At 43.0% G+C, this 15,516-nt stretch overlaps 2 protein-coding genes across 6 annotated transcripts in view; one reads left to right on the top strand and one right to left on the bottom strand.

Moving 5' to 3' along the window:
* Nucleotides 1-2,875, bottom strand: part of USP42 (ubiquitin specific peptidase 42) — a 21,728-nt gene extending 18,853 nt beyond the window's left edge. For 2 of the 5 annotated variants that reach the window (XM_074552620.1, XM_074552619.1), the window contains exon 1: nt 2,188-2,872. The gene's annotated coding sequence lies outside the window, so the exon portion shown is untranslated. Of the gene's footprint in view, nt 1-1,466; nt 2,159-2,187 lie in introns of those variants that run through there. The other 3 variants (XM_074552621.1, XM_074552622.1, XM_074552624.1) reach the window with 2 other exon arrangements.
* Nucleotides 2,779-15,516, top strand: EIF2AK1 (eukaryotic translation initiation factor 2 alpha kinase 1). Its single transcript, XM_074552633.1, has 15 exons — nt 2,779-2,839; nt 3,250-3,408; nt 4,630-4,766; nt 5,389-5,420; nt 5,889-5,988; nt 6,663-6,743; nt 7,113-7,213; nt 8,840-8,890; nt 9,175-9,562; nt 10,623-10,734; nt 12,190-12,296; nt 13,956-14,076; nt 14,191-14,270; nt 14,613-14,846; nt 15,317-15,516. The coding sequence occupies exons 1-15, from the start codon at nt 2,779-2,781 to the stop codon at nt 15,437-15,439; spliced, it is 1,887 nt and encodes a 628-aa protein (XP_074408734.1). The 3' UTR covers nt 15,440-15,516.

Below are 15,516 nucleotides of genomic sequence, written 5' to 3'. Positions count from 1 at the left end.
TCAACAACATAATGAATTTATTTGCAGGACAAAAACCAGAATCAAGACTGCAGTGAAAAGCAAACAGAAGAATATTATCACAAAAAAGCTTTGGCCTTATACTGACCAGTAAGGGAAGCCTCACTTATTTTTAAATTTATTTTTGACAACTGAGTAGCACTGATTGGTGCTGCTAATTTAGTTTTGACAACTGATTACCAGATATCAAACGCTAGACACCTGCAAATACCAACGGTTGTCAAAAATAACTCCGATCCACCACTTTTTCAAAATCTATCAATATAATTAATTTGGAGAGAACATCTTTTGATGAAGTAGCACAAACATTACACGGATATTTCCCCACTGTTCACTGTAAATACAGGTTCTGCTCCTGTACCACTGCTGAACACAAATTCCCATTGCCATGTGCATTGAGCTCTTTTCCCCTCTGCTATTCCCATAACAGACTTCTCACAGTGTGATACTGACGAGCACAACAGCACAAACAGTTGCTTTCCTCCCATTTGGAGTGATGCATCAGCGCTGTTTAGATTCTTTTTTCGCAGTATCATCACAACACGCATCAGTTAATACTCAGATCTAAATATTTATGTTTGGTCTCCGCTTTGCATACCATAAATCACAGCTCAGGAGGATTTTATACAAGATCCCGTTCACAGAACCGCGTTCAGCCAGGGAGTATGTGTCTTTATCTCAGTACAAACCAAACACTTCCAGCAGCGAGTGTCAAAAAACAAGAGCGGCACACGGCAACAGCGAGGCACAAACAAGGAGCAAGAGGAAACTACTCCGGCAGCAGCCCAGGCAGAGTCACCCCGCTACATCACCGACCGCACCGCACACGCCGCCGGCAGCAAAAACAACCCGGGGCAGCGCGGAACACAAACACACGCCCCGCACTGGTTTTACTTTCGTTACAAAATTAAAGGCAGCAGAGGCGAAAGTGATTAATGCATTTACCCTGGCAGCGCAGGCGGCGCGGAGCGCTCGGCGCGGGGCAGCTCCGAGCTCCGAGTCCCGGGGCCGTTGCGTGTGGCGGGACCGAGCCCAGCGCCGCGAGCGCCCGCGAGCGCCTCGCTCCGGGCGGCCCCGAGCCCCGGAGCCCGCTCACAACCGAACCGCCCGCCCCGCCAGCGCCAAGCCCGCAGCACCGACCCGCTTTCCCTCGCTCTGCCCTTCTGCGGGGTCCCGCTTCCCGACAACGTGCTGACACCGGCAGTAAAAGGCCGCTGGCAGGGGCAGGGACGGGCACCGCACGCAACATGTCCGCACTCAGCGCGGCAAGAGCCCAAACACACACAAAACAAAACCCAGCCCGACACGCAGGCGAGGGGGGCCGGGAACCGGCCCTGAAGCAGCTCCCGCCTCGCCCTTCTTCCTCTACACCTCACACCGCCCGGCCCCCCAGCCCCGCGGCTCCCCGCCCGGGCCATGCCGCCTCCGCCGCCCGGCCCCGTGCTGACCTGTCCGGGCCCGCGTCCCATCCCGGCCCAGGGGCAGGACCGCGGCGGCGGCGCCCAACGGCGGCTCCGTACCCATGGCAACGCGGGTGGGGGGGCGGCGAAGCGAGCGCGGAGCCCCCCGGGCACGGGGCGGAGGGGCCGCGGGAGCCGCCACCGCCGCGCCGAGCGGGAACAACGCGGGGGCAGGCGGGGCACAGCGCCGCTCCCGCGGCGGGACGCGGGGCCGGGGCGTCCCGGCCGCCCTCCCGCCTGCGCCGGGACGCGGGGGACCCACGCCGAGTCCCCCACGCCGACAGCAGCAGGAGTAGAAGGAAGGAGATGCGGGCGCCGGCGGGACCCCGGCGCGTAACGGAGAGGGAGGGCGGGCGAGGAAGCACCGCCGCGCCGGGAGGGGGCCGGTCCCGCCGGCCCAGGGGGTGGCGGCGGCGGCGGGGCTGGGTCCCTCCGCCGCGTGCTGGGGACGGCGCCCCGCCCCGCCCGGGGGTCCCACCCCCTCCGGCTGCCCGCCAGCCAGGAGGGCAGCGGCCGAGCGCCCGGCCCGCGCCCCGGCGCGGTGGGCTGGGCTGGGCTGAGCCGGCTGCTCCCGCCGGTCGCTTTCCCTTCCCTTTCCCGGGCCGGCCCCTCCCCCGGCCCATTGATTTCCAGGCGGGAGGCGCACGCGGTGCCGCCGGGCTGTGCCGGGGCCGCCGCCGGGCCCGGCGCTGCCCCCCAGCCCCATTACCTGGCTCGGCCCCGCTTGACTCGGCGCTGCCGGGTCCCCCTCGCCGCAGCCCCCGCCTCAACCCGGCCCGCTCCGCCTACTGTTACAGTCCGTCGGGGAACAATGACGTCCCTCCGCCGGCCTCTTGCATCCGGGGCCCGGCGCCGGCCGGGCAGGCGGGCGGGGGGAGGAGAGGAGGCGGCGGCGGCGGCGGGGGGAGCAGCGAGCGCCTCCGGGTCACACGGGGACCGGCACCGCCCCTGTGCCGCGGCCGGGAGCCGCTAGAGGGGGCTCGGCGACCCCCGGTCCGGGCGCGGGGCTCACGCGGGCTGCGGGCGGTGCCGGTCCCCGTGCGTAGGGGAGGGGACGCTCCGCTCCCCGCCGCAGACCTTCGGTACGAGCTCCTGCCCGCCCGTCCCCGCCTCTCGGGCCGAAGGTTCCCCTCTCGGGTCTATCCCTCCATCCATGTTTTATCTCTCCGCGCTCAAATAGCGGCCATAAACGCTGGCCCGGCCCCCGGAGCCGCCCACGGCGGGCCGGGCGGGCCCCGCCGTCCGCAGCGGATGGAATCCCGGCGCCCGGCATGTGATGAGGGGCGGGAGGGCTGCGGCCATGCGGGCGCCGGTGCCCGCCATCGAGTTCCCCGAGGAGAGCCCGGAGCCGCGCTTTGACGGTAAGTGGGGCCGGCGTCAGCCCTGTGGGTGAGCGGGGAAATCACTCCTTTCCCCCGGCCGGCAGGGAGGGAAGGAGCATGGAACTGTCGCCTTCCTCTTCCCGTCCTTGCCCAGCGCTCTGAGGCGCGGGGGTGATGCAAGAGCGGGCAGGCCCTCAGCAGCGCCCTGCCCTGAGGCCGCCGTGCTGGGGCACCTCGGCCTCCCCGGGTAGCTGCTTTTCGTGCACACTTAAAAAAATTAATTATGTTCCTAATTGGCCTCTTAAAGCTACTCGCTCAGTTGGCAGCTCTGGTGCTGCCTGTGTGAGGCGGGGTTGTGATGAAGCTGTGTGGCTGTACATTGTTTTCATGTTTAGGTAAATGGGTGTGTACTGAGGCCAAAGTTCATTCGCCTGACTGTCCTCTTCCAGATTCGGATGTGCCGGCGGAGCTGCGAGTTGCAAACGGGTCGCAAAAATTTGTGAAGTTCACTTCGACCATCCAGAACCAGCTGCTGCTTGTGTCGCTGCTGGAGCATCTCTGCCACATGTACACGCACAACCCCGTTCACTCCAGGGGTTTGTTCCGAAGTCAGTAAGAGGAGTTCATTCGTGTCTCTCAAACTGCTTCACTGCAGTGTGTACCAGACCCTTCTGTGTAGAGTTACAGTGTAATACCAATACAAAGCTGTAGGTTTTATCCCGCTGGGACAAGAATGAAGAATCGTTCATGTGAAGAGGATGAATAACTTAAATCAACTAAATTGGCAATGACACCTTGTCTTATTTTGAAAACAGTAACAGAATATTGCTGTAGATGTAAGGATCAGACAGTTCTGTTTCAGCTAGGTCGTGTGAGTTGCATCATGAGAAGGGTAGCAGGGTAAATTATATTACTGTTATATGTAATCTAAAAATGCTGGTAGAAGAGGAATTTACTAAAATATTTATCAAGAAGTAGTTGCAGTAGAGTCTTCAGTAAATATTGCAAAATTATATTCTGTAAAAATCTGAGTAAATACTTTTACAAGTTCTTTATTTTGCCATAAAGTCTCTTGATATCATTCAAGGAATTCACATTTTTTTAAAATACCTTCTTGGTATATGACTTACCATGGCTATTTTGTTCATTTAGGCGTATACTTAATGCATTTAAGAAAGCATATTCAAGGGTTTTGTCCTTACTTTACATGACTGTAGAAAATAAAATCTAATGTGTTTTTCATAGTTAAACTTATGCCATTTATAGCATCGCAGTTGCACCCATCTCCAGCATTTCTGAGGGTTTGTTTGACAGAGTTTTACTCCATACGAAAAAGATGAAGTGGTGGAAGGGAGTGACTTCATTCTCTGTTATGAGTATGTGCACAAGTTTGGATGGAAATTAGAAAATCTTGACATTACCACTTCTGATTATAATCCATCCTCATAATTGTGAACCTGCTTTGATTTCTTTCTTTTCACTGATCAAAATCAGTCCAAAAGTAAAATGCAAGTGAATGGGTGAAAGTGAAAATGAAAGTGTGTATTTAACTCATCTGCTGAGGTGAGGAGGCAGAGGAGATGCAGTTGTGACCTTGGAACACAACAAATAATTGTATTTTGTGAAGGGATTCCCATTGAGCAGCTCTAGTTTGGTTTGAATTAGTTTAAATTGCTAAGGGTACAGGAACAGCACTAGAGTAGGAGGGATTATTCAGTTTTTCAGTCATCTTATATTCCACATAAGATTTCATGTTTAAAAACTTTCATGGTCTTATTGGATGGCTTTATTTAATATTTTTCTGTCCTTTTCTCTGTTCCTTTGTGCAGTTCTTCGTCAGACTTTCACAAGAACAGGTTTACTCTCCCCTTTTGTCTTTTGTGATGAATTTAGTACTGTAAGACTGCAGCACAACAGAGCCATTACTGAACTGATGAAAGCAGCTAATCAACAAGTGCTTAAAGGGGTAAGCTTTGTTACATGGCTTTGGCAACCTCTGCAGTGAGGAGCTTTTGTTTAGGGATTCTTTTAATATTGGATTGGGTCTTTTTAATAATTATACAAAATAACTCCTTAGCTCTTTGGAATGGCATGCTCTGGTTCTGTAGGTGCAAACCAGTTTTTGAAGCCATCAATATTTTGTACCTTATTAAAGAGTAATAATTTGAAGTGTTTATAAACAAAGGCAAGGTGTTGCTAACACTCTCATATTTATATTAGTGGAGGGTGTAGTTTGTGTGCTTGCACTTCCGGCTGAATCAGACCTGTTTGCTTATCTTGCTGCTTGAACTAAGCTAGTTAATTTTGTTTTAAGCACATTTTAGAGCCCACATTTTATCCTGTTTGCCAGCACAACTCTAAAAGGGCAGTAATCTCTCCAGCAGAGAGATGTTAACAGATGACCAGTGGGATAATAATACTTGAATTTGCAGAAGCTCTCTGCAGCATGTGAATGGCTGTCAGAACCTCATTTTCCTCCAAGGAGATTGCAGTTTCTGTTCTGATGAAGCTGCCCATGCCACTGGCACAGCAGACCTGTTATTCTTTTTATATGGCATGTTTTTATGTTGGATTTTGTTGTTTCTTAGGAACTTGATAACGGAGAGGCTCTTGCAATTGGGTATGTATTCAAAGCATGTAGAAATACTAAATTAACTCCTTCCTTAAAGTTTTTTGCTCCACTCTGAATTTAATTAATACTGCATTTAATATTTGGCTGTGAAACAGAAAAAATGGTAAAGGTTTTTCCAAATTCTCAAATTGATGTGGTGATAATTCGTTCTTCAAAACAGATCTTACAGTCAGAGCCACTGTTTAGGAGAACAAGATTTATAAGGCATCAATGTAAAAGAAATAATCTGAACACTTCTGTTAAAACAGAGTATGGATTTAAGTATGAAGAACATGTGCATGCTCTTCAGTCTGCTGGTTTTCAGTATTTACTGAAACTCAGGCTGGTTCAGTATGGTAATGTGAAAGTACTTTCTTCTTCTTTCCATAACATGAATAATATTTTTAGCATGTGTACAGCTGTATCTTACTTGTAAGTTGTAATTTAGTTTAATGCAGCCTAACTTTTCTCAATTAGGGAAAAAGAAGTTCTCTTTGAAGCACAGACTTCACGATACTTGAATGAATTTGAGGAGGTTGCAAGGCTAGGAAGTGGAGGATATGGCAAAGTATACAAGGTATTCTTTACCTCCCAAATAAAACTACTCTGTTTATATCTGTTTTTTATTGGAATTTGGAGTTACTCTTTTAGCTGTACTGCCAGATGTTTTTTGAATAGAAGAGGTGCAAATCTGTACCTTAGAAGAGAGTTGGTGTTTCATTTCAAGAGCTGCTCAGTTGCAATTAGTTTTGTTTGCCAGAAGCAGGATCTATCAGATGTTTTACTTTGTGTATTTTGACCCTTTTAAAGTGAATGAAAGCTCCTTATTTGGCATGTGAGTTATTATGATATATTGACTCTCCACAGCATCAGAAGTGATTGGCCTGCACTCCCCAATGCTTCACTTGTGGCTGCTTTTAAAAAATGAGCCTCAGTATGAGCATAAACTGTCCAAGGCAATGTTGAATTGTGCTAAGTACTTGTAGTGTATGGGCAGCCCAAGGTTCCCCATGAGGTATGTGCCATGTGGAAGTGACAAATATTTATTGAGGACTTGTTCAGCCATTATCAGGACCTATCAGGATCCCTGTATGGCAGCAGGGGCCTAATCCCAGTTTCATTCCCTGATACAGGTGATATTCCATAGGAGTGGGGTGCAGAAGTAAAATTTTAGAAAATAGTGGTTTCAAAAGGATTTAATTAATCCAAGCATATTAACATCTCATTTTCTCCAATTACAATTGTTTTCAGGTCAGAAACAAGTTAGATGGTCAGTTCTATGCTATTAAAAAAATCAAAATTAAGAAGGCTACAAGAAGAGATTGCATGAAGGTATTCTTCTTCCTGTGTTTTGTCCCTGTTTTAACTCCTCTGTAGCTTATTCTGTTCTAGTTTATTAATGTAGCTAATACAAGTTTTTATGCATTCTGGATTTCCAAGGGTTTGAGCCTATCAGTACCTAGTAGAAAAAACTAAATGAGACACATTGAAGTCCATTAAAAGAACTGTTTAATTACTTGAATTTGGTAATCTCTGCAATGATGAAAATCAATTTGTTTTAAAGTTTTCACCTTTTTTTTCTGTTACTGTAACAATTTCATCTGTTCTTTCTCTCTAAGAAACTTACTTTTTGTTACCTTTTGTGTTCACTAAGCACACAGAATAAAGGAGTGTCACACTGTGGGTTTTTGGTCTTTTTAGGTGCTCCGAGAAGTCAAAGTGCTGGCTGGGCTGCAGCATCCCAATATTGTAGGCTATCACACTGCTTGGATGGAGCAAGTTCAAACAGTACATCCAAAAGGAAAGTACAGCTCCTTGTGTAATTCTTGCTTGCGTCTTACAACCTCTGTACTGCTATTTGCAGGAGAGCATTACTTCTCTGATAAAATTACTGTTTTTTCCCCTCCTTAAAAGCACTAAAAGAAAGGGAAATTACAGGTGATCACCAGGTCCTTCTGTGGGTTCAATCCCTCCTTACCAAATAATTTAGCTGTTACTTAGTGATTAATTTGGAACTGTGGAAATATCAGCTTTACCTGTGGTAATATATGAGGAGGAATTTAAAGTTGTGTGAAGGTCAGTGAAATGCAGTGAAAACCTTTTAATGCAAGAAGTGGTGAGCTGATGAGGAGAAGAATGAATGCTGAGGAATGAGCTGCCTCAGATATTGGGGGAAAGTGATGAATAGGACAAAACCCCACAAATTTGCAACTATGTTTTGAAGTCTCAGAGATGTAGCAACACTAGAATAAGCAACCCAGTACGCTTCTCTTCTGATCTGGAAAAGATCTAAGAAAAACTAAAAGAATATGGAAATACCTACTTTTAATGATAACCCCCCCCACCAAAAACTCTTTATTTTGCTTTCCAAGTCAGACTTTTAAATTTGATGAATTGTGCTTCATAGTCCTGACTATGCACTGACAAAGCAATTGGGGTTTTTTTTGTGTATCAGCTACTGTCTGTAACTGTTGAGAATTTATCTACTTTTGTGTTATTTTACACTTTCTTCTTGGTTTTTCTCTTCAGGTTCTTTGTTCTCAGCTCTTTGCACACTCTGTCCTTTGGTCTCTTTGTAACCCTAATCCATTGGTCCCTTTCTAGTCCTTTCCTGGAATGCCTTTAGCAATTAAATCTTTTGATCCTCTCTTAGTGGGAGGTTTGGTTATGCTCTGTATAACTTTATTGCTTTCCAAGTCACTGACTTATTGCCCAGCCAGCCATAAGCACAAAAGAAAAGGCATAAGTGCATAGGAAGTTGACAGTAGAGTAAAACAGGCAAAAATTTTAACCAATGATCCAGAGAATCAAGGGAAGCAATTGTTTCATGCTGGAGGTCCTTCACAAGTATTTAATTGTGGTACTGGAAGTGCATAATTAAATCTGTAGGTAGCTTCTGTGGTACTCAATGGTTTCTCTTGTCTTATAAGATTGATGTTTTGTATTTGCTTCTGTGTCCTGAAACACAGAAACAAACGTGTAAAAATACAATTTTAATGACAATTATTTCCAAGATATCACATGTCTTCAAAACAGCAGCAGTGTAATGTGAAGGGTGAGGCCTTGTGGAGCTGCTTCTTTAACTGTGTGTTATTCTCTACATTGTAAACCCTTGCTTTGAACAGGCTGACTTCTGAAAGATAAAGTCTAAGTAGATATTTATGAAAGGCCAGTACAACCCTTTTATTGACTTTGTACAATGTATATTTTCTTTTCATTTAAAGATTAATTAATTACATGGTAGGGTAGCTTCTTAGTAGACTTAACAAGTCCCTTTTTCAGCAGCAGAAATACAGATAATCTAGAGCTATCACAGGTAACAAAGTTAAATTAAGTGAGGTACTCTAGCTTAAATGGTAATTTTTAGTAAATATGTGGATACATTCTTTGTTTTATGAAGTACCATATTTATCTTTGCATCCAACAGGTAAAACAATAATGGAGTTGCAGCCACTGGTTTTGGAGCAAAAGAATAGCAAGTGAGTATTACTAATCTCAGTGGTAAGAAATTCAGCTTTAACTTCAGCTGTGTATCTGAGCCATTGCTGTCTGGGACAGCTGTCCATAATACCTGCTGGTACAAAGGATTAAATCAGCTGGAGCCTGCACTGAAGTTGTGTGATCCTGGAGTTTTATGTGAGGAGGCAGCTGAGCTCTGACTTGGGAATGGTGTTTGCAGCTGGGGAAAAGAATCAGTATGGTGTATCACAGATGGTATGAAACTGTGTACTAATGTGGATTTCTCTGCCTTTGTTGTTTTCAGTGATCACTGTCACATCCAGAGTGCAGAAAGTGATAGTTCAATCATCTTTGCTGACCTTACCTCACAAGAAAAGAAGTCCTGTGACAGTACCAGTCTTAAAAATGTGCATAGAGAATCAGTGCAGAATATGGATGTGAGGAATGACTTTACAAACAGCAATAGCAAAGAGTGTGTGAAACCAAATAAAGGTGAATTATCCACAGAACTACAGGAAAGATTTGTAAATAATGATAACAGTTTATCAAGTGATGTGGACAATCATTCAACATGGGGACCTCATTCCAGTCTGGATCAAGGTGCTGGCACTGAAAGTGAGTCCAGCTCTGAAAGCAAGTCCTGCTCTGAAGGATGCTCCAAAAATGAGGTAGCACTCTGTGGAGACTTTGAGGTAAATACAGTTCTCTTTAAGTATCCTTATCTGCTGTCTAATTTGGTGATGTTTTTAAAGCAGTTCAGTAGACAGAGAAAATGAATGATTTATAACAATAAATTTAGAAGAATGGAATGACTGCAAGTAGAGCCAAGAGTTCAGACAAATTTTATTATGTGGGCAACATCGTTGCAAGGAAGCTGACCAGAGGAGCTGGCAGAGCTCAGCATCTGTGAGGAACTTCCCATGTGTTAGGCCTCTTTCAAAGTACCTGCATGAATAAAAAGTAGTACTTAAACAGCCTCATCAAAATTGAAAATCCTTAGCTCTCACTAAGGAAAGGTAAAGCAGCTGTTAATGGTGAAAGTGTTTTGGTGTGTCATGTGTGCCCCTGCAGTGTAGGAGTACATGAGATAAAAGCAGATTGGAGCAGGGAATCACTTGTGCTTCTAAAACCTTGTTGGCATTTATACCACACCACGGGTATGTTTTGTATAACAAGCCAGCTCTGGAATGCTTCAAGCTTTTGTTATCACTTGGAGTTCCCTCTTGCAGGAAACCCAGTTTTAAAGGTGTCTGCTTGAGTTGTCCAGGTTATCAGATGAACTGGTCCATTACCAGAAATTGAGCTGTATGTTTATGGTAATAAATGGAACAGTTGGGACTCAAAGGCCTTTCCAACCTAAACAATTCTGTGATTCCATAAAATTCTGTATCAAGAAGTTGATTTTTTTCTCTGCTATTTTACATTGATTAAGCTGGAATAAACCTCTGTTTAGTATTTCTAGAAGGTTTCAAACTCTAATTTGAATATCAAAGATACATCTGGCAGTTTTGTTAGCATTTATCATATAACAATTTTTAAAATTTGAGAAACAAGCAAAAAAACTCCCCAAAACTAGATAGCATTGTTGCATCTGCTTCTTGAGTGCAGTAGATTACTAATACTATACTTGATGTCCTTTTGCTACCTGTTTTTATTTAATAAATTTTGGGTTTATTTACTTTAAAGAAAATAATGAAGGAAATACTGTTCATGTTACAGTGGCAAAATTATGTGCAATTATTTTTCTGTTAGGTGGAGTATCACCTGATGCTTCATATACAAATGCAGTTGTGTGAAATATCCCTGTGGGACTGGATTGCTGACCGTAATAAAAGATGTAACAAGAGATCAGAGGACACTTCTAGTAAGATTCATCACTGTCTAATTCATTGTAAAGCATATAATTTTTTTTTTGTAATTTGAAGTGCAGTTATCTAATTTTATTTTACTTCAGCAGCTTATAATACAGATCTTTATTAAATTCTTTATTCGCTTAATCGAATAGCAGCTTATATTGAATTTGTGCATGATAGATGTTGGTAAAAGAATTGAAATTCTTGAGTTTTAGACAGCTCTTCAAAAAAGAATGACTGAATGCCTGAGGCATAGTTGTTACCAGGGGAGATCAGGGTCTGGGCAATGCTCCTTATTTGGAGCAGAGTTTTTTATTGACAGAATCTGCTGCTTCTCAGAAAGCTGGTTAAAGGCTAATTTATCTGCTGCAGAAAATACAATTATATCATTTGATCCAGACAGGTTAATTTGTAATAGGGTAAAGAATGTAACATTGACTTTTTCTGAGTGATCAGGGGGTTCTCATGCCCTCCTACCAAGCAGTCATCAGTAACTGTTGACATTTGGAAGAACAAATCCAATGCTCTTAAAGCAGTAGGGACTTGTTCCATCCTCTGGGGTGGTTGTACAAAAGCAGCTTATGCACATCAGGTTGTAAAACAAAATGTGTGATTGATGTTTTATCTTGGTTTTAATCACTATTAAGGTAAATCTGTTGTTTTCATTGATAGGGACAGGTTTACCAGCAAACTGTCAGCTGACTTCCACTAATCTCTCCTGTAATCATAATAGTTTAGCTTTCATGAGCTAAATGGTGATATTCCAGGAAATGACAGAATTATGATGGCATTTGAGCTTGCAAAATGCTGTTTTCACACCTTTTCATGGAAAAGGTGAATATTGTCATAGGTTAGACACAAAGAGATAGAAATCCAAATGTGAGTAAATGGTGAGTGTTCAAAAAGACATGTTAAATATGGTTCATTAGAGGAGGGAGACAATGTAGTTTAATAAAACAGTAATGTGGAAAATGGTCAAAACAAGGAGGTGCTAAGTTTATTTAGGACAGCTACAGCCAAAGGAGATTGAGGAATTTCAGAGGGTAGCACAGCAGCAGAAAGATTAGGAATAAAACAAGAAGAGTGCAAAGCAATACAGACAGCATGTCACTACATAAATTATTTTGATTTTATCTGGAACTGTATTTTTCATGCTTGGTCAGGACTTAGATGAAAGTAAAAAGTTTGCTAAATTCATAATCAAATAACTGTCTGATGGGGTTTGGAAGAATCTTTTCAGAAGGATATATGTTCATGTTCTCTGACCTTCCCTTTTTGGAATTTTGATGTTAGTGACTTTTGGCTGATTCAGAAATAATATCTTTAGAAGAGCATATCAAAATCCATATTTAAATACACTCATTCTCTTAAAAATGGATTCCACAGCATAATAAATGTAATTCAACCATAATACCACCATAATCTTACATAACTCAGTAAAACTAGGTGAAATAATTTGTTTTAAGGTCCATACCATCTCGTGGATGTTCCCTGGACAATGAAGATTTTCCAGGAGGTAGTGGAAGGAGTTTGCTATATCCACAGCATGGGAGTGATGCATCGAGACATTAAAGTAAGTTCATCAAATTATTACTTGAGGCTGAAAAAAGACAATTTGCATTATGGGAGAATGAAAGAAACTTCACAGTTGCATTAAAGATGACCTGGGCTCTTAAGAATTTAGTTGTTACATATGAGAAAATACATAATCTCCTCTATAGGAGTGCCATGCTTTCTTAATACCAGTATAGTAATGTTACACTGACTTACAAGTGGATTTCCAGCTCTGGAGGTGTTTTCTCCTTTGTAGCCATTTTCCTTCAGAAACAAGCATGGTCAGATTGGTTTTCTTTTGTCTCAGTCTTTCCTTAACCAGGATAGCAACTTAATTACCTAAAAAAAGAATATTTTAGGTAATTACAAAAATTAACAAAATCCCTTGACTACACTTCAGTTTGCTAACTGCATACAGTTAGCTTTTGAAAATATTTTCTAGTTGCTTGCATACTGATAGACCTGAATAGCAAGGAAGTGAATGTGTGTTTTCCTACTTTGCTTCCTACTCAGGTTTTCTGCATCTGATACAGCAGCTGTATGAAGAAATCATGATTATTAAAACTTCACATGTGGAAGCTTGGAACTACTTGAAATCACACAATCTTCACTCTGGATTAATTTTCATTTTTCTGTCAACTGGTCCAGGGTGAACAATTTTTCATTTTGCCTCCCCATTTAGCATCATCCTGGCCTTATTGTCCAAAATCTGGTAGTTACATAAAGAATTCCACAATTCCATACAGTTACTGCAGACCTGGTTTTGAGCCAGTTCTCATGGGTTTCACCATATATTCTTCTAATGGTGATTTTGCAGATACCTAGCAGAGACTGTAATTTCTGGGATAATATTCTAAGAAAGTCTTTCAGTGTGTGAATTTCTGAGAACAGAAGCCCAGTGGGTGGGTGTCTTGGATATGTTTTTACTTCAGTGGATATGAGAAGCCTAGCAACTTATTCAACAGTGCTGCATCTTTTAAGTTTGATCTGTACTGAATAAAGGAAAAGAATGGGGATTGCCCATCTCTTGTTAAACTATTCACATCTCCTTTGTACACTAATAAAAGACCAAGTATTTCCTTTGTGCCACCTGAACAAGTGGGGGAATTTTTCTAGGTACATAAAACTTGCATTTCTCCTTCTTCGTGATCCTAAAACCAAAATATATGGATAAAAACTGTTTCAGTTTTCTGAGTCAGAGCTCTCAAGTCTGTCGTAATTTGGCTTTTTTTTTTTTCCTAGCAGCTTCTCAGAACCAAGTAGCATATTGCTGCAGTATTTTGGGTTGTATTATGTCTAGCTCAATGATATTTAGTCATCCTTCCTGCTACATCAGTTGGTCAAATTTACTGTCCACTCTGCCTGTTCCTGTTCTGCAAATTTCCCAATTTCTGTTGGGGAAAAAAATGTACTTAATATTTTCACTAAATCTTTGGTTTTTTCTGTTTTGCTTTTCCTCCTTTTTTCCCTTGTTCCAGATATGTGGCTTTTTGGCCCAAATGGGGTTGCTAACACAAGAGTTGGTATCAGCAATGACTATTTTTTCTTTCCCACTACTAAAAAATGTTAGTCATCTTATACCTGTGAAACGCTGGATTTTACAGACTCTGAAACAGCTGAAATTCTGTAATTCTTTATACAGACATGTTTCTAAATTGTATTCTGTCTTCATTTGCAGCCTAGAAATATCTTTCTACACGGATCAGATCATCAGGTAAAAATAGGTGACTTTGGATTAGCGTGCAAAGACCTTCTTTGGGATGATGCAGACCAGGGGTTTCAGACAGAACGGATAAATGGTAAGAGAAGGAAGTGCCATGGCTTTCAGTGTTTAAGTTTCTATGGTATTAAAATTATTAAACTCTTACTTGCAAGGGTAACAACACTTGCTAAGTCTCAATTGCCTTTCAAAGGACTGACACATACTTCAGGAGTGGGGACGTGCCTCTATGCCTCACCAGAACAACTGCAGGGATCTCACTATGACTTCAAGGTAGAGAACTTTGTTTTGTTTCTTCTTTTCTCTATTAACATGCTAGATAACAGAAATAAATCAAACCCTCCTACTGTCACTCCTAGTGTTTTTCTTGAAACATGAATTTCAACTTTCCGTTCTTGTTGCTGTTAAAGCAAAACTTTTTTTTTGCTATGTTGATAACATAGTAAATAATATAATAATATACAGATTTGAATTTGTGTTTAGTAGTGTCATGATGCTCTTCATATAATCATGAAACTTCACTGTTGTGAAACTTTTTCATAAAACGATTTTATAAGAAGCCCACTAAGTTAAAACAGCAGTTATCCCACAACTTTCTCTTCACCCCATTAACAGTCAGACATGTACAGCTTGGGTGTTGTCCTGCTAGAACTCTTCCAACCATTTGGAACAGAAATGGAAAGAACAGAAGTCCTTACACATTTAAGGACTGGCCAAATTCCTCACCCTTTCTACAAGAAATGGCCCACTCAGGCCAAGTACGTGAAGCTCCTCACCAGTCCCAGAGCTGCCGAACGGCCGACGGCGCCTCAGCTTCGGGACAGTGAACTCTTCCACACCACAGACCAGGTAACCTGTGCCAGCAACCCCAACCCTTCCAGCCTAAAGCTACATAAAAAGAAAATGCCCTTTGTGTCCCTGCCTGCATTACATGTGTTTGGCTTTGAAGTTAATCACACGTTCCTCTTAAGACTCTTTTTCTGATTACAGTATTTAGGCCACTGTATTATTTCTGGTCTTTGCAGTGAGATAGCTGGTCATTAACTTTAGGCAACTTTCTGAAGACTCTAGAGTTAAGAGGCATTTTTATAGGTCAGAAAAGCTTTCAAAGCTTTTCATCACATCTGCAGATTCTTCTAATAATTTTTCCTTTCCATGCCCCACTGCTTTATGGATTTAAGTTATAGTCACTTGAAGGTAGAATAGCTGAGTGCTGCTGCACTGTGTCTGTAGTGGATTGCAAGCACAATTCAAGTAGGGCAGTAAGGCTTTATATCCTTGTTTAGCTATAAATGAAGTGCACTGACTCTCATTTTCAGGTTATTTCTAACCTCCAGCAGAAGGTGAGGCAGCAAGAAGAAGAAATAGAGAAGCTGAGGGAGACAATAAGACAGCTTTCTGAAGAGCAAGATGAACAAACAAGACAAGGCTCTCCTGTTTAAGTACAGGAAGAACTATCCTTGATCGTGTGTTAAGTTATATAAAATGTTTCTTTTTTTACATAAAATACTTGAATGCA

The sequence above is a fragment of the Zonotrichia albicollis genome, chromosome 16 (assembly GCF_047830755.1).
Source record: "Zonotrichia albicollis isolate bZonAlb1 chromosome 16, bZonAlb1.hap1, whole genome shotgun sequence".
In the NCBI taxonomy this organism is placed as follows: domain Eukaryota; kingdom Metazoa; phylum Chordata; class Aves; order Passeriformes; family Passerellidae; genus Zonotrichia; species Zonotrichia albicollis.
This window is presented reverse-complemented; position numbering and strand designations above follow the sequence as displayed.